Below are 21,844 nucleotides of genomic sequence, written 5' to 3' on the forward strand. Positions count from 1 at the left end.
CGTAAGAACAGAGAGCCTGCGTCCAAGGGCTGGACTATGTGGCAGGGACCCTGCAGCGGACGCTGGCCCCTGACCTGATCTACTGCGGAGCGCAGGGCGGGTCTGACCCCACAGGAGAGAAGACACAGGGACAAGGAGGTCCTGCTGACGCAGTGGCTTGGGATAAACTGAGCCATGTGAGGCCACAGGAGGAGCATCCACAGAGGGTCCCCCGGGTAGACTCAGGCATCCGGGTAGGACAGTGCGGCCCCTGGGCCAGGCTCGACTTTGGGGGTTTGGTTTTTACAGGTTCCAGGAGCCCGGGGGCCTGTTCTGATGCAACAGAGGCAGAGGCTCTCCACACACATAAGCTGCGCACGGCACCGTCCTCGCGGGAGCAGTGCAGGAGGGGCTGCCGCGAAGGTGCGGCAAGAGGACACCTGTCGTCCCCGGAAAAGCAGGGTCACAAGCGGCGCGCAGACCCCCCGCCGGACTCACTTTGAGGAACGCCCCGTCTGCTGCGCATGGCAGCACCTAAACCCCAGCCTTGTTCGCGCTGCTCACAAAGTGCACACGGCAGAGTGACTGCGTGTGTGTGGCTGTGTGCACGCGCGTGCACGTACACATACGCCACGCCCAGACCCGCACGCGCGTGCACACACGTTCACACACGCACACAGGTACATGTACACACGCGCACACGCGCACACGCCACGGAAAGCCGGGCAGGACCAAACGGTAGCGGCGGTGAAACTGTGGTTTTTACTTTCTGGCATTTTCCAAATTTCCACAACGAATACCCTGATCCTTCATGATGTAAAAGCCTTGATTAAGAGGTAAGAAGCTTGACCTGCAAAGCGAAAGCACCCCTCGTTCCCACGGACTGGTAACGTCTCTCACACCCACGTGTACCTGCGAACCTTCAACGGACGCAAGCGCTCCGGCCGGACAGCAAAGTCAACGGCACTGACCCTGACTGTGGAAACTCCGCAGGAATCGTCTGGAAACAAAAGCCGTAGGATTTCTGCCGCTCTTCCCCGCGCGGGGGAGTGGGGGCCAGGGGGCCCTCGCAGGCCTGGGCGCACGGGGAGGCCGCTGGAGGCGGCCGGCGGCGTCTGTCCCGCGGCCAGGTGTCTGCTGACGACCAAGCCGGGAGCCGTCTGCACCTGGAGGCCCTGCTGAGCCAGGAGTGCCCCGTCAGGGAACCGCGTGGCCCGCAGCCCACGGGGCGTCCTCGGGCTTCTGGGGCAGGCGGGAAATGGGACCGGACCTGCAGGAGCCCGCGTGCTCGTGGGAGGTCCCGAGGGGGGGAGGAGGCCTGGACATCACGGGAGGGACTGAGCTCCCGGGGCACAGGTTTCCCCTGGGGCCAGGGAGGAGCCTTTTCCATCAGACTCCAGCTGTAACGGCTTCTGGTAAACGGATTAGAGCTTTGGAAAAGGAAACTGAAGTCACAGGGAACCTACTGGGTTCTGATGCAGCCGCCTGCGGGGGACCCGGGCTGCCTGGGCTCGCCGCCGCGCGCCGCCGTCAGACTGCCCCCTCCGTGGTGGCCGGGGCTGCCCTCCTGACTCGGGAGTCCTCCAGCCGCAGGGCAGAGAGGACGACCTAAAGCTCCAGAAATCCCCCCACCCAAAGGCCCCCTTGGAAGCCTGCTGTAACACCCGGGCCCCGGAGCCCCAGGAACACAGGACACTCCCTCCCGAGCACTGAATACGCCAACTTCCCGCTTCTCTGCACTGTCAGAACGGCCACACACGCCTGCCCGCGGTCAGCAGGGTGAGCCTGGAGCTTGGGAGAACCTTGAATGTCTTCCCTCAGCCACTGGCCGGGCACACTGGACGTCAGGTGAGCCCGAAGACACGCGCTGCCCTTCTAGGACCAGGCAGCGCACACACGCTGTGTGGGAGACCCTAGTCCCACCGCACCGAGAATCCCCTCCAGTGCCAGCCTGGACAGGCGGACCGTCGGCCCCGCTGCTGCCTCAGAGCAGCCCAGGTTCAACACGAAGGCGGGGGCGAAGGGCACGGGGGCGAAGGGCACGGGGGCGTGCCAGCCAGCACGAGCCGCAGAAAGCCGGCGTAGGGCACCGTCCGTCAGCACCACGGGGGCACCTGCACGCGTGAACCGTACCCAGGGGCCGTGGGCAGCCCAGTGTGGGGGGGAGGCGTGCGTGCAGGGTGTCTGCGGGCCCCACCTCCGCAGCCGGCCAGCGCCTACACGAGACCTGACCACACCTAGTTCCCGTGCAGAACGACAGCCTGCTGGCTGACGGGCGTGCGACCTCGAGCGGCCCGGCATGCAGGGGCAGGTGAGGGCCACTCATGCTCACAGCAGTGGGCTTCCCGTGGGACCACCAGGAGGTGAGCCTGGTGCGAGCCCCCGGCCCCCGCAAGAGCCAGCAGCCCTCAGTGCTGGGGGTGCCTCCCGGGCTGGGGTCCTGCCTCCCGCATGACCTGTGTCCCCAGAGCACGAGCTCCCAGAAGCGCTTCACCGCCGTTTCCGCTCTGCGCTCCGGGATCCAGGTGGTTCTCGTGGCTCCTGTGAGCGGGGGGGCTCCGCACAGAGCCCGGCACCCCCAGCCCAGCCTCCAGAGCCGCCCAGCGCCACCACGGGCCGCGCGTCCGGCCGTACTCACCGGCTTGCACAGCTCTCGGTCCATCTTCGCCTCCATTTCCCAGATGTGGTGACCGTCTAGAAGAGAGGGGCGGACGGATGCGCATCACTCCGGGGGCCTGCCTGAGGCCCCCGCCCCCAACCAAGGGCCTTCGCCAAGCACAGGGGACCCCGGAGGCCGCTGCCCTCTGATCAGCTCGGGCCCTACTGGCTGTTAGCTCCTAAGAATGAACAGTCGCGTGCAGGTCGACAGCAGAGAGGACGTGCCCGGCCCAGGCGTGCGGCAGGGAGCCTGGTGCAGCCCAAACGCCCTGGGCTCTGTGGGAGAGAACCACATGCAGGGAACCCCCCAGAAACCTGCCCCCACGCCGTCATCCACAGGCACAAGCTTGGTCACAGGGGTGTGAGGCTAAGGAGAGGTGCCAGGACCCAGGAAGATGCGGGGCCTCAGCTTGGACCGGGTGTGCGTCCTGGCCCTCATGCTCGCCCCTCCACGCTCGCGGCCCCTACACCGGGGAGCGTGAGCCGAATGGCCGGGGCCTGCGACGCCTCTGCATGTTGTAGGAGCAGAGCTCTTCTAACGAGTGAGGGCCCAGGACCCACAGTCTGGCCTCTGCTCACAGAAGCTGCCGGCTAAATGAGAAAATCCTTTCTGTGACAACTTCTTGCCACATCAGGATACAAAAATGCAAAACATGGTATTTTTATCCTTCCCCCAGCGGCCGCTTGCATGCTTAAAAAAAAGCAAAAAGCCTCCCAGCCGGCCTTGAAAGGCTCACTGTCCTGCAGGCCCAGGCCAGCAAGGGAGGGAGCCCCGCGAAGCTCGCTGGCGGGAACGTCAGCAAACCAAGTTCTTGGCCTTTGGAAACCCTCTACTGTCGGCCCGCCGTGCGGGGACTGGCTGGGCAGCTACTCTGAAGGAGCAGGGGTCAGTCTCCTGCCAAGGTGTCCCCTCACCCTCTTCTATCAACTCTGTCCCAGTGAACAGTGACAGCGAAACATACTTAGTTTCTGCTCCTGCTGTTGGCAAAGAAGAGATGTATGTGTCTCGCAGACCCTAAATTACATAAACGAAGCCGACAAAATCTGTTTGTGCCTGACAGCGCGGGCGGGCAGGGGCGGAGGGTGGAGACGGACGGAGGAAATGAGTCACCCAGAGCCCGGAGCAGGGTCAGCTTGCCAGGACCAGGGCAGCCTCTCGGGACGCCCGAGGTCCCAGCACGAATTACCCACCAGATGAACCACTCAGTGACAAAACGCAGATGGTAGCCCAAGGGACCAGCGTCCACATCTCTTCCAGCAAAACAGAATCGGGAATGAAACCACCCCGGGCCGTTCTCCAGGCACCAAGACTTGCACAAAGCCGCTCACTTCCCGGAGCGCAGAAGCGCCCAGCCCGCCTCCCCCAGCTCCCGGAGCTGACGGCCGACCGCGAGCCTGGGAGCTGGTGATGCCGCCCCGCGTGCGGACCAGACAAGCCGTCTGGGCCACACGAGCCAGACCGGCCTCGGGCTCGCGGGCAGGGGCCCTGCCCACCACTGGCCGAAGGAAATCCAAGTTGTCCTTCCTGAAAGCAAGTCCCTCATGCTTGGTGCCTCTTAAAACAACTTTGGAGAAACAGAACTTTCGGCGCTACGGCCTGGACAGTGGGGGCAGCCCTGGCTGCTGCTGGCTCTTGTCTGTCGGTGGAAAGCGCGGCTCGGGTTTCCCTGAGGAAATCCCAAGGGTGTCCGGGCCTCCCGGTGGGAGGGCCACAGCCAGCATGCGGGGCAGGAGGGAAACTGAGGCCCACGAGGGGCAGGGAGAGGGCGTTTGGCAGCAAAGGGACCCCACGCCCACCATCTGCCCTCCAGGAGGAGTCAGAGCAGACCTGGCCTTCCTGTGATCACGTCTCACAAGCTCATCCGCATCGTGAGGCTGTTGGCGTCCCCGTGGGCCGCAGCCTGTGTGCCAGCGGAGCCCCTCCTGGGCCTGTGGGTGCCCGTCCGCGTCAGAGTGTCGGCCCAGGGCCAACACGCCACACGGGCCCCGTGCACACGCCACATGCAGCTTACCCAACGCCAACCCCGCCAGGCGCCAGTCCACAGACCGTCAGCACTGCCGCTGATCGCCAGCTTCGGAGAGGTCCCCATGCAGGGGCTGGTGGTCTGCACTATCCTGCCCACCTGAGGCCTGGGAACCAGTCCTGGGCGCAAGCCCTATCGGCCCCAACTCTGTATCTGCGGTTGAGACACAGCGCACAGGGACAGCTGCGTGGCCTGTCCTTCCTGAGGCTCCTACCTGAGCTGCTGTCCACTTACGCAGACATAGAAATGTGTACAGACTGTCCAAGGCCATTCAATGTGGCTCATCATCGTGGACTCTAGGCAATTACAAAACCGCGTCCCACGTGCACCAGCGCTAGAGAGACGTGGCTGCTGGTCTCCCCAGGAGCCTCTTGGACCCGGGGCCCGCCGTTCAGTCTCTGGGCCAAGCAAAGCCTCAGCCTCTGTGGGGACGGGAAGGGCCAGCCCCAAGCAAGCTTGGAGCTCCAGCCCTATCTAGAGCTCCCAGGGTCCTCGGCAGGAAACTGTGCGCAAGCCCAGAAGTAAAACTATTCGAATCATTAGGGAACCCCCTGCCGCGTGAGTCATCGGAAAGGCTTCCCCGCCACACCCGCCACCGGGAGGTTCCACACTGGGCTGCGGCTGCGGCTGCCTCCAGCCCAGCTTAGTCACACAGCTCCCGGGTGGGCTCTGGGCCCAACGGGGCCACACGTGGGGGCCCCCAGTCTCCGCGCAAGCATCGGCAGCCTTCTGGACGCGGTTACTCCAGCTCCCGGCGAGAGGAGCTGCGGACGCCCGGGGACTGGCTTCCTACCGAGTCACAGCATCCGCGGAAGGGGTTTGCCGGTCGCGCCGCCGACAGGCAGGACAGAGGCAGCAGAGGCGGGATCGGACAGAAGCACACGGCCACGGGGCGGGATACGCTCCCGGCTGTGGTCTCCTCGCGACCTGTCTGCGGGCCATGGGGCAGGCCACACAGGTCACCAGCTGCAGGTGATCAGGCAAAGGGAGATGCACAATCGGGCCCCTGCACACTCCTGCGGGGCCACGGCAGACACAACTCTGGGGCGGGGGCTGCTCTGGGGCTGTTCTGGTCAGGTGGGTCCTACCCGAGGGGGGACGCCCCCACGTTCATGCCCCTTAATCTCTGATACTCGCCAGGCCACAGACTCAGGGGCCCCCAACGCCACTCAGAGCAGCCTGTTTCCTGCAGAAGATGCTCCCAAGCAAGAAAGAAATGCACCTCCTGCCGCGCTCAGCCTGCAGTTCCCCACACAGCCGAACACAGCATTCCTGAGCCGGGACCCCGTGCCCGGGCAACACCCCGGAAGGGCACACGTGCGCGTGGACCAGTGCGTGTGGGCACACCACAGCCAAGAGGTGGGCGCAGGTCCCGTCCACACCGCAAGTGGGTAGTACCACATAGTCCGTCCACACGATGGAACACGACCGGCCTCAAGAGGGATGAAGTTCCACACACGCCCCTGCCCGGGGCACCTGAGACGTTCTCCGGGCAGCGGCCGGACGCTGCGGGACCCACAGCGCGGTTTCCAGGAGCTGCCCCAACGGGTAGAGCCACACGGACAGACGTGGCTCGATCTGCCAGGCGGGGGGCACGGGGTGGACAGAGCACGCGTGGGTCGGCCGCCGGCTCTGAAAGAACCGACCCCTGAGCTTTAAACGTCCGAGCTGCACAGTATGTGAGTTTAATCTCAACAGAGTCACACAAAACCTAAATTCTCCAGCCCGCGCATCTGTGGCCTGGAGACAGGAGCGAGGGGTAGCCTGCGTGACCTTGTCCAGCAGCGTCCTCTCCGCGCCCACCCTCTCCCGCGCCCCTCCCCCTTCCCGACGGGTGCGAGAGGCTGGGATCTGGAACCGAAAACCCTCACCGCTGGGGGGGACCCGCACCCGCTTTCGGGATGTCCCCTCGGTGCTGGCCCGGGGGCCCGGGCGTGGCTTGGGGGCAAACCACAAGGAAAGACTGGCCACCGGCCCAGAGAAAAGAAACTTTGGGGACAAGCATCTCCCAGCAACGGTGCGAGGCCTGACTCGGGAAGCCCCACAGGGGCCGGCAGAAAGGCCCTCCTGCCCACACTGGGTCCTCCACACATCCCTGAGCACGGGACACCATGCCCCAGGAAGGACCGGGGGCCCAAGGTGACGCTGAACCCTTAGGGACTGCCCTGTCCCTCAAACGGAGGATCTGGAGAGCGTTTCGGGAGCACGGGACAGCCCAGTGAGGGGCTGGGATTCCCACGGGCCAGGCTGAGGCCTCACCTCCCCAGGGGGCACCAGAGCATCCTGGGGCGTCAGTACGCCGGGGAGGAGCAGGTGGTCTCCGCGACATGCGCTGACCTCGCAGGGCCTCTGTACAGCACCCCGTCCCACTATCCTGCCGGCTGGGCTGCTCCTGAGACACCTTAGAACACCCCGGAGTTCCTGGCTGTGGGGAAGCGTGGGGTCCGAGGCCACAGTGTGAGAAGAAGCCTTGTCCAGACCACACGCTGGCTTACTGTCCCCTTCCGCTCCCTGGACACAATCACGGCTTCTGGCACCACTGGCCCTGCACAGGATCCCAGGTGATGCCATCCAAGAGGCTGTTTCCACCCTGCATGGCCAGGCCCCGGCAGGATGCACCTGCTGCCTGGGAAGCCTGTGGGCCACCCGAAGACACTGCCCGTGGGTGTCCCCTCGGGCCACGCAGATGTGGGAGGGCCAGGGGCAGCGGCTGTTCTTACGGACCCCTCCCACAACTGTGCCAGGGACCTCTGCGCCATGTGACGACCTGCACGTGTGGCACCCGCTCCCCCCTAGTCGGCCGTGTCCGTGTCCACACGATCTCCAGAAACCTCGCAGAGCCGCGAGCCAAGGAAGCAGGACCCACGCCACGGCCCTGGACCAGGCCGAGACGGGAGGTATGGGCACCCGCCAGGCTGCGGCTGTGTCCTCGCTGCCGGGCCACCACAGGTGACCAGAGCCCGCAGCCCTGCCCCGCTGGGCCCAGGCTGGAGCAGAGACGACAGGGCGCCCGGGGCTCCTATACATACTGTCCCTGCCGCACCATGTGGCCGCACCCCTGCAGCAACAGAGGGGTCCTCACACAGACACAGCCGTACACATCTGCTCACACACGGCCCGACCCACACACACCTGTTCACACACACCTGCTCTCGCTCACACCTGCTCTCGCTCGCTTCACCCGTCTCGCGAGGACGGGGACTCACCAGCACCCACCAGAGGGGCCAGGGCTGCCACCTACGAGGACACTGAACGGGGCTCTCAGCGCAGGTGCCAGGCGCCCCTCCCTCTGCGACCCGCTGCCCCCAGGAGGGCAGGTGCAGCTGTCCCGGGAGCGCAGCGGGCGCGGCCAGGCCCCCAGGCGGGAAGAACCGCCCCCTGAAGCCCTCACCAAGTCGCAGGCCACGAGTGCGTGAGTCCGGAGCCACGGCCGGGAGGCCCAGACACGGGTGGTGGGCGCCCGAGGGAGACACCCAGAGCAGCCCGAGGGTCCACGGGGGCCTTTCCGGTGGGACTCCCAGTCAGGGCTTCCGCGAAGAGGGTCTCCCTGCTCACGTTCTGGCCTTGGCGCCAAACAGTGGTTTAAAGACTGACTTCTGCAACAGACCGATGACCTCATCTAAAGCCCACGGGACGGCTATAACCCAAAGTGACTACAGCGGTTTCTCCCAAGAGCTGAGTAGGAAAAGCCTCGTGACGGTTACAGAGCACAGCAGGACGCGTCAGCTGGAGCGGAGTGACCCTGTGCCAGGGGTCAAGGCTAACATGCAGCCCCTTCTGTTGGAAACCTGTCCTGTGTGTGTGCGTGTGTGAACGTGCCAACCACCTCATTTAAATACAAACACACCCCAGAGACAGCGTCCAGATGCGTAACCACGGCGTTCACACTCACTTGCGAGGGGCACAGCCTGCGACCACATCGCCACACATGCCAGCGTCGCATCAGCCGTGCAAGGGCTCAGGGCTGCTGCAGGAGGGGCCGGAGGGGACAGCACCGTGGACGAAGTCCCCACACTGCAGGCTCGCGGCCAACCTCTGCATGGCACCCCCAGGCCACGGAGCAAAGATCTAGGACTGTGCGGGCAGCGAGGCTGGGAGAGCCCACCCAGCAGAAGGAGCCCCACGGCTCCCACAGGGCGGGAGCCCCCAGGAGACGCCCCACAGTCCCAACCCAGGGCCAAGATGATGCCCAGTCGGGGGAGACAGGGAAGGAAGCCGCGGGGACTCCTGGTTCACGCCACAACCCGAGAAGCAGCGACGTGGGCCACGTCCCGGCACACGGCCTGGCTGCGCGGCCAGCTGGGCACCGCCCCGCAGCCCCTCCCCCCACACATTTATTCACATGTTTAAAGCTCAAAAGGTTAAATCTTTCAAAATTAGGCTCCTTCAAAGAAGAATGTTAGAGTAACACAAATTCTCCTGATCATTATGCTTCGTGGGTTTTCCCTGTAATTCAGGTTTTCCAATCGTGCATGTGATTACACAGCCCGAGCGCACGGAACGCACAGGACTTTCAAGTCCCTTTTGATGGAGGCACTTGAGTTTCCCGCTCTCGGCACAAAATCAAGACCCTGTTGTGGAGGCTGAACCCCGCCGTGGTCTCCAGTGGGGAGCGTGGGTCCTGCGCCCTCCATTAACGGGGCGGAGGAAACACAGGCCTGCGATCGGGGGCAGGGCCTCGTGGGCCACGCGCAGCAGGGACCTGGCTCGAAATCAAAGCCGCCGAGAGCTTCGGCGAGAGCTGAGCCCCGCACACACTGTCGCCCGCCCTAGTCTGCTACGCACGCGAGTGCCCGCTGGCCTCTCCCCGGACGGGTCGGGCGTCCCGGGGCGTGGGAAGCTGCGTGCACAGCCGGGGGCTTATCACCCAAACATCAGAGAAGAGAGACCGCTCACCGCGCACGTGCAGCAGCCCGGCCGCACCGCTGAGCACCCAGATCTACACCTGCACTGAGAGCCCCGGGGCCCACGGGCCACGGAGGACAACAGCACCCGCTCTGCATCCCGGGGCGGCACCCAGACCGGCCAGAAGGAGGCCAAGGGCAGTGGGGAGGCCTCCAGTCCGAGTGCGGGTCGGGTCCACCGCCTCCCGCAGCCTCTCTGCATCCACACACCTGCCACCGAGAAGGCTGTGGTCCGGAGAGGCAAGGAGCCCTCGTCTACACAGAGCAGAACGGCGCTGCCCAACTCAGCCCATGTAGTGGCCGCGAGCAGGGGCTGCTCGGAGCCAAGAAGCGTCCGTCCGTCCAGGCTGGGCAAAGGGTTAGGGGCCACGGGCAGCCAGCGGCGGCAGGCCGGGAACCGCGGCAGAGCCAGAGGGCTTGCTCCCGCTGCCCAGCACGCGTAGACCCGGAGAACGGCCTGGCTCGGCCTCTAGGAACTGATCCTCCCAGCGCCCAAAGCGGCCAGCACGCCCCGGTCCGTTGGTAAGGGAAGTACCTGGAGCTTTCTCCACGAAGATGACTTTGGAGTCTTGCAGGAAGTTGTGGCCGGACAGAACCATCTTCTTCCCACCAAGGACAGGGCAGCTGGCCGCGCTCTGTTTCTCCACGAGGGGCAGCTCCTGGGCCGAGCGCTGGGCTGCGTGGGGTCAGAACAGGGAGAGTGAGTACGTGTCCCCGGCCCCACCTCAAGCCGTGACCCGAGAGGGCACCCCGGGGTCGGCCGGCAGGTCAGCAACGGGCACCTCCCGGCAGCATCTCGGGCTCTGGTGGGGGGCACGGCGCGTACACGCACGGCCTCCTCACGAGATGCGGGTTCACGGCACCACGCGGACAGGAGCACAGCAGGCAGACGTCTGATCTGGACGGAACGTCGAGTCACGAGGACCTGAGCACAGGTGAAGGTCTGGGCACGAACAGGCCACCCCAGGGGGACCCTCGGCCTCTAGGGTGACACAGGTGCTCCTTGCGGACAGGACACGCGCCTCCAGGTGAGAAGCACCATCTGGACGCTGTGTCCAGGGGCTCTTGCAGCTGGGAGCCGTGGTGAGGCCCGGCCGTGGGCCCTGTGGATACTGGGGGTGTGGTCTCGGGACCCTGGGTCCTGTCAGTGGAGCCACAGGACCAGAGGGTCTGGGACAAGGCCAGCAGCCGCCAGGTAGCAAGGCGTGGAACATAGGGAACTGGGGTCACCTGGGGAGGACGGAGCACCGTGAGGCCATCAACCCAAAGCTCCTGTGGCCAGCTACACATACGCGGTTCTCACCCAGCCGGTGGGTCTGCAGGGAGGGGGCTGCGCCTCGGGCATGTGCAGGGGCCTGCGGCAGAGCCCTGGGCCATGCTGAGGTGTGGGGACGGGTGTCTGTGGGGCTCCACGTTGGGGCCACGGGACAGACACTGCGGGGAAAGAGTCCTAGGCTCTGAGGTAGGTCAGACGGTCAGGTCAGAGGTGAGGGAACCAAACCCAGCCCTTCTACTAAGACAAGGGACAGCGAGCCGCTGGGGCAGCCACACTCTACGAGGGAAGGAAAAGGGGTCGCTGGGCAGGAGACACTCGGACAGTGGCCAGGGGGTGGGCGGACCAGCCACACTTCCTCCAAGAACACAGAGAGACCTCCAGGGCGTCCTGCTCAAGGCCTGGGCACAGGCAGCTTGTGAGATCTCCACCAACAGCCTCACGGGCTGAAAAAAGTCAGCACAGTCACTCCCAGGGGACACTGAGCCCTTGCTGCGGCCGCGGCCCGGCAGGAGCAGAGTGCTGGGGCTCGAGGCCGGACGCCCCTGAATCACAGGCACGACAAGAGAAGAGAAAAGCAGGGGCTGGGAGGGAAGGTGAGCGAGTCACACGCGAGCCGCCCAGCTTAGATCCGCGCGGCCCCACAGACCGGACCCCAGGATCCCGCCGGGTTTCTGAAATGTGAGGGATTAGCTCACGGGGACGAGTGCAAGCTTTTGGCGTTTGGGAACCAGCTCCCCGCTCTTCCCCACATGTGCCAAGAGCAGGGCCCCCCCACACAGAGCCCGTGAACCTGAACCCAGCACGGCGAGCTTTCGGGGGCTGCTGCTGCGGGCAAGGGACAGGAGCGATGCAGGTCACAGGTCTCCAGGCGCAGGGACAGGAAAGGGGCCACGAAGCAGAACATGGGACACAAGGCCGGCTCCGATACTCACAGCACTCGATGGGGTTCGAGGCCACTTGCAGGGACAGCGTCCGGCCGCTGGGCTGCGGGATGTGGACCCGGAAGACCAGCCTCACCCTGGTGTTCTTCCTCCCGATGTCCGTCTCCCCTTTCCGCAGCTCGATGTCTGAGTTTCTGAGCTTCAGGATCCCAGCACAGTCCACACTGCTCAGAAGAAGGGTTCACGCCTGCCCGTCCATCCCTGACGTGCCACACAGGGCGTCTCTGCTCCACCCCCCCGCCGAGCCCACCGGGCCCACGCAACAGCACGCGAGGGAGACGGCCCGTTCCTCAGCCCCTGGGAGTGGAGCGTGGGGCCCCTGACAGTCTCGAGAGGAGGGGAGGAGGCCGCGGGTCGGGCCTTTTAAGGTCAGTCGTCAGCCCAGAGACGGCTTCCCTGGAGCACATCAGCGGCGACAGGGCCCCCCCACCCCGAGAGAACTCTGCACCCCACCCACCGTCAGGGTCGCTGTGCGGTCACCCCTGAACTCAGAAATGACCCGGTGTCGTGTTCCTGAGGTGAACGCAGGCACAGGGGGACCGGCCACAGGAACCGAGCTGCTCAGGTGCCACGTGCCCAGAGGCAGAGGCCCTACAAAAACCCGTCCCCCTACGGACCTGTGCCTTCGACGGGTGCGGAGCCCAGGCCAGAGGCCGGGGGAGGCCACGCGGCCCAGCGCCCGCCCCGAGCGCCCCGGCCCTACGCAGAGCTTACATGGCTCGCATGTTGTTCTCGGGCAGCAGCGGGATCTCCAGGACTTTGGTGTTGGAGAGAATGGCTTCGTGACTGGTGGTGGAGACGGTCTTGCCCGTGATCCGGTGGACCTGGTAGAAGGCGTGGGGTCTCAGGAGGCGGTCGTCGGCCGTCCCGATGAACAGCTGCAGGGTCAGAGGCTCGTTCTCCAAGTAGCCGTGAAGCTGGCAAGAGAACGAGAAGCCTCCGTACGCGTGCCGGCCCACGGCTCCGAGCCCGCCCGCGTGCGCCGGCAGAGCTGACTCACGGAGAAAACGCGCAGCAGGTGCTCGGCACTAAGTCCACCCGCGGCCCGGTCCCCGTCCGCGTCGCTGTGACAGGCTCCTAGTCCCATGCTGGCCGGAGCACTGCGGTCGCCTCCGATCCAACACGCGCACCCACGTGTGTCACGCGGCATGTGCGTCGCACGCTCACCCAGTGCCCATGTACCCCGTGTCGCACGCACGCGCACATCTTGCACACATGCCACCACCACGAGCAGCACCCCGGGCACCGATGTAGTGGCGTGTGGCTGTGCTCGGCTCCTCCCGCCTCCCGCGAAGCCTCGACCCCCTCCCCGGCGCTCGTGACAACGCCGTCTGCCCTCTGCCTGGCACGTTTCCGCCGGGAGGACCGCGTCCGGCTGGCGCCACCCACGAACCCAGGGCCACACCACGCCGTTCGCAACTCTCTCCCTCAACAATTCGGACGCGCCGGGCGGGTCAAGGTTCCCCTTCTCACTCGCAAACCGTCCTAACAGCAAAGAGAACACGTGCAGACAGCTGTAAACACTCGGATTCTCCGTCTCCCTGCTCAGGGCCCGTCCCCTCCAGGGGCAGGTGACGGCCGCATGCAGCACCACGCCCGCCAGCCCGCGCCCCCGGAGCACCACCCGGAGCCTCGGATGGGTCCCGAAACCCTACGCCTCCTCACTTCTTCTACTTTGTTTCTGTGTCATGGCCCTTGACAACGGCAGCCATTCAAACAACACCGTCCGAAGCCCAGAGCGACAGCATCTGGGTAGGACCACCACCGGTGCCGCCAGAGGCCACTGCCGCCGGCCCGCAGCCAGAGCGGGCCCAAAGGTGACCCTCGACGCAGACACACATCCCGCCCACCGGCCAAGGCTGCCAGGGCTGGACACCACCTGAGCCCCCCACAGCAGCCTCCTCCGTGCCCAAGGCAGGTAAGATGCAGGCGGCGGGGCCGGGAGGCACAGGGACAGCCACGTAGACACCCGGGCTCTGCCTCTGTGCCGCAAGGGGGCCACCCCAGGGTCACCTCACCCAGCCGGGGTCGCCTCACCCACCCCGAGGCGGCAGATACAGGGTCACAAGGACCTGCTGGTCCACGCAGGACCGTGGTGGCGGGACAGGCGGCCCCGTGCCCTCGGGGGCCAGCGCGGGCAGCAAACACCAGCAGGAACGGATGGACGGCGTCCCCGGCAGTGTGGCGGCTGGGAGGGCACGAGGCGAAGGCCGTGCCGGGGTGTCACAGGGATTCCCGGAGCTCTGACGTGAACCTAGACCGAGGGTCTCTCCGCAGGCAGGAGGCTGTGAGGAGGCGTCCAGGGCCGACCCTCGCACACCGCCTCCAGGCAGCGGGGTTTGCGCAGGCTGGCAAACCTCACGTCTCCATCGGAGAACCACAACCGTCAGACACCGAGCAACAGCCCAGACGGGGGATGCGGGGCGAGGGCTGGTCTCCGCTGTCCTTCCGGGCGCGGCGGCGGCTGCCAGGGGGGTGCAGTCACGGTCGTCGCTCCCGGGGCCGGTCAGCGAGACGCCATGGGGACGCGGACGGCCTGTGGGCTGGGCGCTCCCTTCTGAAGGCTCCTGGCTGCGCCCCCCGTGGGGCCCCCGGCCTCGGAAGGAACCCGCTCTGTCCTGAGTGGCGGGTGCGCGCTTGCCAGCGGCCGTGAGGGGGAAGGTCGGCCCCTCCCCAGCGTCAGGCAGGAAACCTCTCGCGTCCTGGAAAGTGCAGGTGTCCACGTGCCCAGTGCGTGCGCGTCGATTTTCACGTGGGCCGAGAGCCGACGCCTCTCCAGGGTGCCCTGGCGTGGGGAGGAGGACACAGCCATGCCGGGCCCCACTGTCCGGGGCTGAGTGAGGCCAGCTCCAGTGTGTCGCGACACGCGTCCGGAGCACGTGAACGTCTTCGTCTTCAACCCGACTCAGAACCTTCAACACAAACGCTTCCGATGTCAGAGTGCCGGTCGAGAACCGAGACCGAGCCCCAGTATCGGTGAACCCAGGAAAACGCCCGCAGCCACAAGGGTGCCTCAAGTCAACGCGAGCCTTGAATCGAAGCCAGACCAGGACTCGTTTACTTACTGTGTGAGTCGCTTAGAAAATGAGGCCCTACAAGTCCCATGAGAGCATCTGCACAACGACGGGCTGTCCACGGCGCAGATCCGCGCAGTCAGCAGCCTGAGTGCCGGGGCCCGGCCTGCCACCCGCCAGGGCAGAGAACTGGGCGCTTGTGCGTGAGGTCCCGGGGAGGGGCTAAGGGCCGGGGCATCCCTTGTGCTCAAGTCCCACAGGTACGGCAGGAGACCCTGACGTCACCTGGGCAACCTCCGAAGGTGGGTGCTCAGTGCAGGAGGTGGCACAGCTGGGGACACAGAAGTGTTCTCAAGTGTCCCACTCACTCCACACACGCCTGTACACTCACACGTGCAGACACGCAACAGACACGCACACTCAGAGCTCAAGTGCACACAGATACACCCAGATCCCCCACTCAGATCGCACATGCACACGCACGCCCACACCCCACATGCACACACTCAGACCTCACACGTGCACACACGCAGCAAACACCTGTGCACTCACAGTCAATATACAGCAGGTGCCACTCATATGCACTCACAGGCACGCGCATACTCACACTGCAACCCCGTGGGCCTGTGCACACACCCACACTCACATCTGGACACACCATGGGGCACTGTGCTCGGCTGGGAAGGTGGGCGCGTCGGGCGCGCCGTTTGCAGCATTTTCTGCCTGTGACGGGCTCCACGCATCTGTGGACGTGGTCTAGTCCATGTGGCTTTTCCACATTAACACAGAGTCACTTCCCTCCGGATCCACAGGTGCCTGACTGACACGGACTCCATGCGCGTGTGCAGGCGTGTGCCCACGGCAGGGTCTCCGCAGGGGGCCCGGACGTGCCACGGCCATGCGTTCGGCAGGTGGAGAGGCCACAGCACGGCTTCTCTCAGCCCTGCACACGCACGCGCCGTCCCGTGACCCCGTGCACACGAGTCCCTCACTGAGCCATGCAGAGCCCACACGCAGCGCCCGTTTCGACGTGGCTCTCGCAGGGGCTGCTTCCGTCCCACAGAAACGAAACACGTTTCCTCTCCCAGCTGAGACGCTTTCTTCCCACGTGAACACACAAGTGTTCCCAGGAGCGGTGCTGGGCAGGGCTGCAGCCAAGACCGGCTTGTCCGCCGCCGACTCCCGCAGCCTCTCTGGGGAGGGCCCTCAGCCTTTTGTCCACTGAACGAGCTCAGAAAGCTCAATGCCGAGCTAGACTCAAATCAGTGTTTCTGTGAGCGGAAACATGAAAGTAAAATCAGAGCCTGATTAAGGCACAATTTCCGCCGCTTGCTCTTTCATTCCGTGACATTTAACACAATAAGACGTAAATGAGTCTTCGGCCAAAACGGTTTCTCGTGTGGCTGAGGCGTGTTCCAGACGGAGGGGAGGCAGCCCCACGGGCTCGACCGCGGCACCGCTGCAGTCACACGCTTTGGAAATGAGCCTCCACGTCCCCCGGGACCGCCCTGTGGCGCCTCTGATAGCCGTCGGGACGCGGCGGATTCTGGGTACAGCTCGTCCTTTTAAAAACATGCCATTTCAGTGAAAACGGGCATATTTAAGGTTTATCCTGGGAGATAAACATCTATTATTTAAAACATGAAGTTCATTTTCAGGAAAGTCATTTGAATACTTCACACGTTCCCCGCCTGGGCTTCATGCCCCTGGCACGTTCAGTGTCTGTCAAAACAATATTTACACAATTACCTGTCACAACAATGACCTGTCTTTGCTTCAACTAAACTGAACAAAACGCAGCATTCCGTTTCCAAGGTGGAAGAACTGCTAAGTTTTCCACACGTGAAAATGTTTGTTTTTAGCTCTGGTGCTGAACTCAGCACTTACGGGGAGGTGACAGGCGAGTGACAAGTGGGCCAAGTCCTCTGGAGGAGGGCGGCTGGCGCACGTGCAGCTCACAGGGTGTGGGGACCCGGCCAGCCCAGGGCCACGGCCCACTGCTCACGGGCCATGCGTGCATGGGGAAATGGTGCATTTCACAGCGTGTGAAATTTGTGTCTTCCCTCGAGGCCCAAACAAGCCGCACGGAGAGGGAAGCTCAACAACACCTTTTTAACGCCAAACTTGTGGTGACCACAGGGACTGCAAACCCGAGTAGCGCGAGTGCTGCTGCCACGGCAGGTCCTGAGTCCTCCCCGGGCAGAGAGGCCGCGCCCGTGCCTACGAGGGGTCCCGCCCCCAGAAGGGTCTCCCGCACCCACACGCGCTCCCTCCCCGAGAAGGAGAGAGGCCTGGTCTCCGGACGTGGAGACGACGCCCTACAGCAGCAGGACTCGGGCGGCGTCTGCGTGGCGGTGGCCTGTGGGTTAGCGGTCAGGGCAACTGGTGCCTGTGGCACCGCCGTACACAAACACACAGTCTGTCACCAGACACCGACCCACCGCCCTGGAGACCTCATGAAGACAGGCAGAAAAGGAGAAAACCAGGAACGAGAACATGGGGACCGAGAGGTCGGAGGAGAGCCCTTGATCCGTCTGAGAACACAGACATGACGGGTCCACGCGGGCCTTCCCGGGTCACGCCCCAGGCACCTGCCAGGAACCGTGTGGGCCTTCACTGGGGGCTCTGGGCCCCGGTGCTGAGTGTGTGAGAGGCCTGTAGGCACACTGCCCGGTAAGGACACTCAGGACGACCTTGGGAAGCCGGCCACGCTGTGTGTGCATGCGTGTGGACACACGTGTGCATGAGTGTGCACGTGGGCCTGTGTGAGACAGCACGAGAGCAGATACGGACGGAGGTACAGGCATGCATCTCACTGGACGCGGGCAGAGAGGCCACTGGCACGTGGTCCATGGTCAGGAAGCAGCTCCTGGGCAGGCGGGCACTGGGAGGACCGGGCAGGCCGAGGAGACGGGCACCAGCTCCAGGCCTTGCCCCCAAAGCACCTGCAGGAAATCCCGATGGTGTCTGCGGAGCAGAGATCCGGGCCGCACGAGACACCACGCCAAGTCACTTCCAGCAGCGTCACTGAGCGGACATTTTCCGTGGCAGAAAATCCCCCGGTTTGCACCGTGGAACTTGCGATGTGACATCTTCCCCGTAAGCTTGTTTTCCAGGTGAACGTCGGCGTCGTGCTGTTGTCTCCGGAAGGTGAAGGGAGATTCAGTCGTGGAGGACCGTGTGCCGCCTCAGCTCTGCCGGCGTCCGGGAGCCGCTGCTCACGCGTGGCCCTGAGTGAGGACACACAGCGTGTCGTCCCCGCAAGTCCCAGCTTGTCTGAGGCAGGAACGTCTAGAGAGCCTCGTCACCCGTGCAGCCGACCTCCCAGGACTGTGTGCTGGCGGCCAGCCAAGCCCTGGCCGGGCAGGTCCAGCAACCCGACTGTCCCACACCCGGACCCTGCCCTCTCTCAGAGGCGAGACTCCCACAAGGCCAGCACCGGCCCCTCGGCTGGCCGGAGTGAGGACCAAGTGACCAAGAGTCGCGACAGAGTGGGTCATGGCTCCCTCTTGAGGGACACAGAAGACAGGGACACGTCGCGGTCCTCAGAGCATCCGATGGCAGCGACAGTGGGTCGAGCAGTTGGCATGACCGCAGCCGCGCCACCGGAGAGGACGAAGGATGGACGCATGTTCAACCAGAGCAGAAGGGGACCTCAGGACGCGTCCCGCGTCTGTCCCGAGCCCTGAGCCTCTCTGACAGACTGCTACCCTGGGCCCCACGGCCTCGATGGCTTCGGTCTCGGTCCACGTCTCAGGCTGCGCCCAGAGTGTCTGTCTGAGCAGCGCTGGCTGTGAGAGCTGGTCTGGGCTGTGGGCAGCAGAACCCCGCGTGGAGCGTGTGGACGGGGGACCGGCCGCATCGCAGCGAGGCTAAGCACACCGTCCTCATGGCCACGCTTCGCTGACCCTGGACACACGAGCACAAGCTGAGTATCCACCGTGGGGAAGTAGCTCACACGCCCCGGACGGAGACCCTCACACACTGGAGCCCAGGCGCAGCCTCCGGAAGGGGTAAATGGCCCCGAACCCTGTGTCACGGCCAGAGAGCAAGCAGACTGACATTGCGCCCGCCACACGCACACATGCGCACACACGTGAAGTACACAAATGCTCACTTGTGTGCACGCTTGCCTATCTGTGCGTGCAGGTGTGTGAGCCTGTGTGTGCACGTGTGTGCGAGCATGGCTGTGTGCTTGTGGGGTGTGCAAGTGCATGTCTGTGCATGATGGCTGTATGAATGCGCCTCTGGGTGTGCGTGTGCGCGTGTGCAAGCGCGTGTGCACGGGTGTGTACCACAGCCAGCGGCCGCACCAAGATGACACAGTCTCCCTGAAGTTGGGAGTCCCTCCCGGGAGCAAGTCTGAAGAAGTTCCTCAACCAGGTTTGCCCTCGGGTGGCGGCAGGTGTGTGCGGCGCAGGTCGGCTTCTCGCCGCGGGTCTGAACTGCACTTAGTCACGGACGAGAGCGGCTCCAGGGGGCGGCTCCTGTCAGGAAAATGAGCTCATTTCTAGAGTTTCCTGCATTTTGACACACAGAATTTTCTTTCTGAATGGTAAAAAGTAAACCGTCACCGCCCAGTAAGCGGGCAAGGGTCTGTTGTGTGAGCATTTGGGAAGCACAGACGTCCGGAGGCGGCCCCTCAGGACCACCCGCCAGGGCCCACACGTGGCGCGGGGACACGGTCTGCCTCTGGGCTTACACTCACTTCGCCAACAGGACGGCTCGAGTTAATGAGGGACGTGAAACTTGCCAAGAACTTTAACAGTCAACTGTCCACACAGATAGTGTGTTTTATCTCACTTGACGCCGGACGTCCATCCCGAACAAAACGTGGACAGAGGAGAGGCAGCCAAGAGGCTCAGGGCTCCACTGTCCCGTGGCCACACCTGCTCCCGCATGTGGCGCCCGGACCCAAGCACCATTGGCGCGTCTGCTTTCGCTGTGGACGGGCCGTGTCGGGGAGGCTCCGGTGGGGCTGGCATCACACGTCCCCAGCTGCCCCCACCGTCCGGGACCGGCACAACGCCTCCGGGAGGAAGGTCCGCAGGTGCTGAGAGCAGGTGCACAGCGTTGAGCGGCTCTGCGGTTGGGTGGCCGGAGCCAGCCTGGTTTCCGGTCGTTACCGAGGGAAACGGAGGCCCTGTCCTCGCCCACGACTCAGCCCCCACAGACACCCTGCCGGCAAACTTACCCGAACGCGGGAGTCCTGGGGCTCCAAGAGCCAGGTGGGCCTCCTTCTCTGGCCCTGGCAAAGCGAACCTACCAGGACGTGGAATCTCATGTTCCCAGCGGTCAGGGACCCGGCGCATGTGACTTGGGGGCCCAGGAGAGCCCGCCACTCGCCCCCTGCATCGTCAAGACCGCAGACCTACGCCCGCCGACAAGAGGAGCCGGACGCCGCGTGGGAGAGCCGAGGAAGGCAGCGGAGCACGTCAGCGCGGGCGGGTCTTCCCTCTGCAGCCCCTGCCCCTCAACGGGCACGTCTGTGCGTCAGGGACGGGTCAGGCTCCTATCCAGTGTGGACCTCCCCTCCAAGCTCAGGGAAATGGGCAGGAGCCCCTGATGCCAGAGCGGCCATGCCACGGCAGTGCCCTAAGGGTCTTCGTGGAGGGCTCCCGGCCACAGGCCACGAGAGCAGAGCGGAGACTCTACAGACTGGCTCCCACTGAAGCAGAGGGCGATGGGCAGAGGCCAGACCGGTGGGGGGAGCTGGGGTGCACCACTAGCTGTGGCCATGGCAGGACAGCTCCCTGTGGGCAGCAGACACGTGGACCCGCTGCCCGCTGGCTCATGGCACGCACGGGTCCTGTCCCACGGCAGGAGCAAAGCTCCCGGACCACCCTCACGGGCCAGCCGGCCAGACCCCTGTGGGCTGACCCTGCGCACGGACGGTGCATCTTCAGATGTGCCACGGAGCTGGTGTGCGGGGCGCTGCGGACGATGGGGGACCACACAGACACGTGGAAGCCACGGAAAAGAAGTTACATTAACTTCGGAGCAAAAAATGTTTTGCATGGAAACACTACATTTAGCATTTCTAATTAAAAACATGCTGAGAAACCCCGACTTTCTGCTGAGAAAAAAAATGATCTAGAAACAGTGCCGAAGGGCCCCAGAAACCATGAGGAAACACTAAGGTGAACCACAGCAGCAAACATACCTTCGGTGACTCCAGACCCCAAGGCAACCCGGGAACCTGGCCGCCGGGGAGAGGCAGCAAACTTCTAGAAACATCTCTCCTCGAGGAAAGCCCCAGCCACCATGTGGCAGGTGTGACTCGGCACAGGTCGGGGGCCCCCACAGGGACACATCCAGGGCTCCCAGGAGCTCCTGGGACCTGCCCCCAGAGACCCGGACACGCGGGAATGCCCGGTCCCACGAGGTGGCGTCCCCACAGAGCTCACTCACCAGATGCTCAAAGTCTCCCTCCCGCTTGCCACACAGACGTCCATGGTACGTGGGCTTGAACAGGGGGAGCACCCTCCACGCAGCCCTGGTCGCACAAAGCTCGCGTCCATTACCTCCCCTGACCCCCTTCTGCCCCGGGACCCGCACGTAGGGTCGGTCAGAGGCCCCCGAGGCTGTGCTCCCGGACCCTCTTCTTCCTCAGGGTAGCGCCTAGGAGTCCTGGCAGGACAACACCTGGTAGTTTAACTGTCACTACGGTACGAGGAGGAGGTGTGGACAGAGCTGCAGCTGCAGGTGAACCTTCCAGAAGCCATGGCTGGCCTTGGTGTTAGCCCTCAGGTGTCGGGAGCCAGTACAGGAGGCTACTCTAAGAGCTGTAAGGGACTGAATATGATTGGCTGGTCATTTAGGTCCACTCACGCGGGAGGTGCATGGGCACTGCGGTGACTGGCTGGGCGGGCTAAGCTGCCGGTGTATATATGCTTGAATGTACTTGTAGAGGGGCGGGCCTGCCGGGAGCCAGGCCGTGCCGCGCCACGCCTGCCCGAGGGGGCCGCAGCCCGAACCATGGCGGCGGCAGCGGTGGCGGCGGGCGCCGAGGGGCGGCGCGCGGCCCTGGAGGTGGCGGCAGCGCCCG

General features: G+C 64.5%; 1 protein-coding gene across 20 annotated transcripts in view; it reads right to left on the reverse strand.

Moving 5' to 3' along the window:
• Window positions 1-21,844, reverse strand: part of NFATC1 (nuclear factor of activated T cells 1) — a 97,054-nt gene that overhangs the window by 38,708 nt on the left and 36,502 nt on the right. For 19 of the 20 annotated variants that reach the window (XM_082699916.1, XM_082699926.1, XM_082699928.1 and 16 more), the window contains 4 exons: window positions 12,497-12,699; window positions 11,774-11,946; window positions 10,101-10,241; window positions 2,618-2,673 (listed from right to left, as the gene is read on the reverse strand). In XM_082699916.1, coding sequence (XP_082556042.1) covers window positions 2,618-2,673; window positions 10,101-10,241; window positions 11,774-11,946; window positions 12,497-12,699 — 573 coding nt within the window. Of the gene's footprint in view, window positions 1-2,617; window positions 2,674-10,100; window positions 10,242-11,773; window positions 11,947-12,496; window positions 12,774-21,844 lie in introns of all 20 variants that reach the window. The other variant, XR_014303007.1, reaches the window with a different exon arrangement.

The sequence above is a fragment of the Mustela nivalis genome (assembly GCF_964662115.1).
Source record: "Mustela nivalis genome assembly, chromosome: 14".
NCBI classification, from domain to species: Eukaryota; Metazoa; Chordata; class Mammalia; order Carnivora; family Mustelidae; genus Mustela; species Mustela nivalis.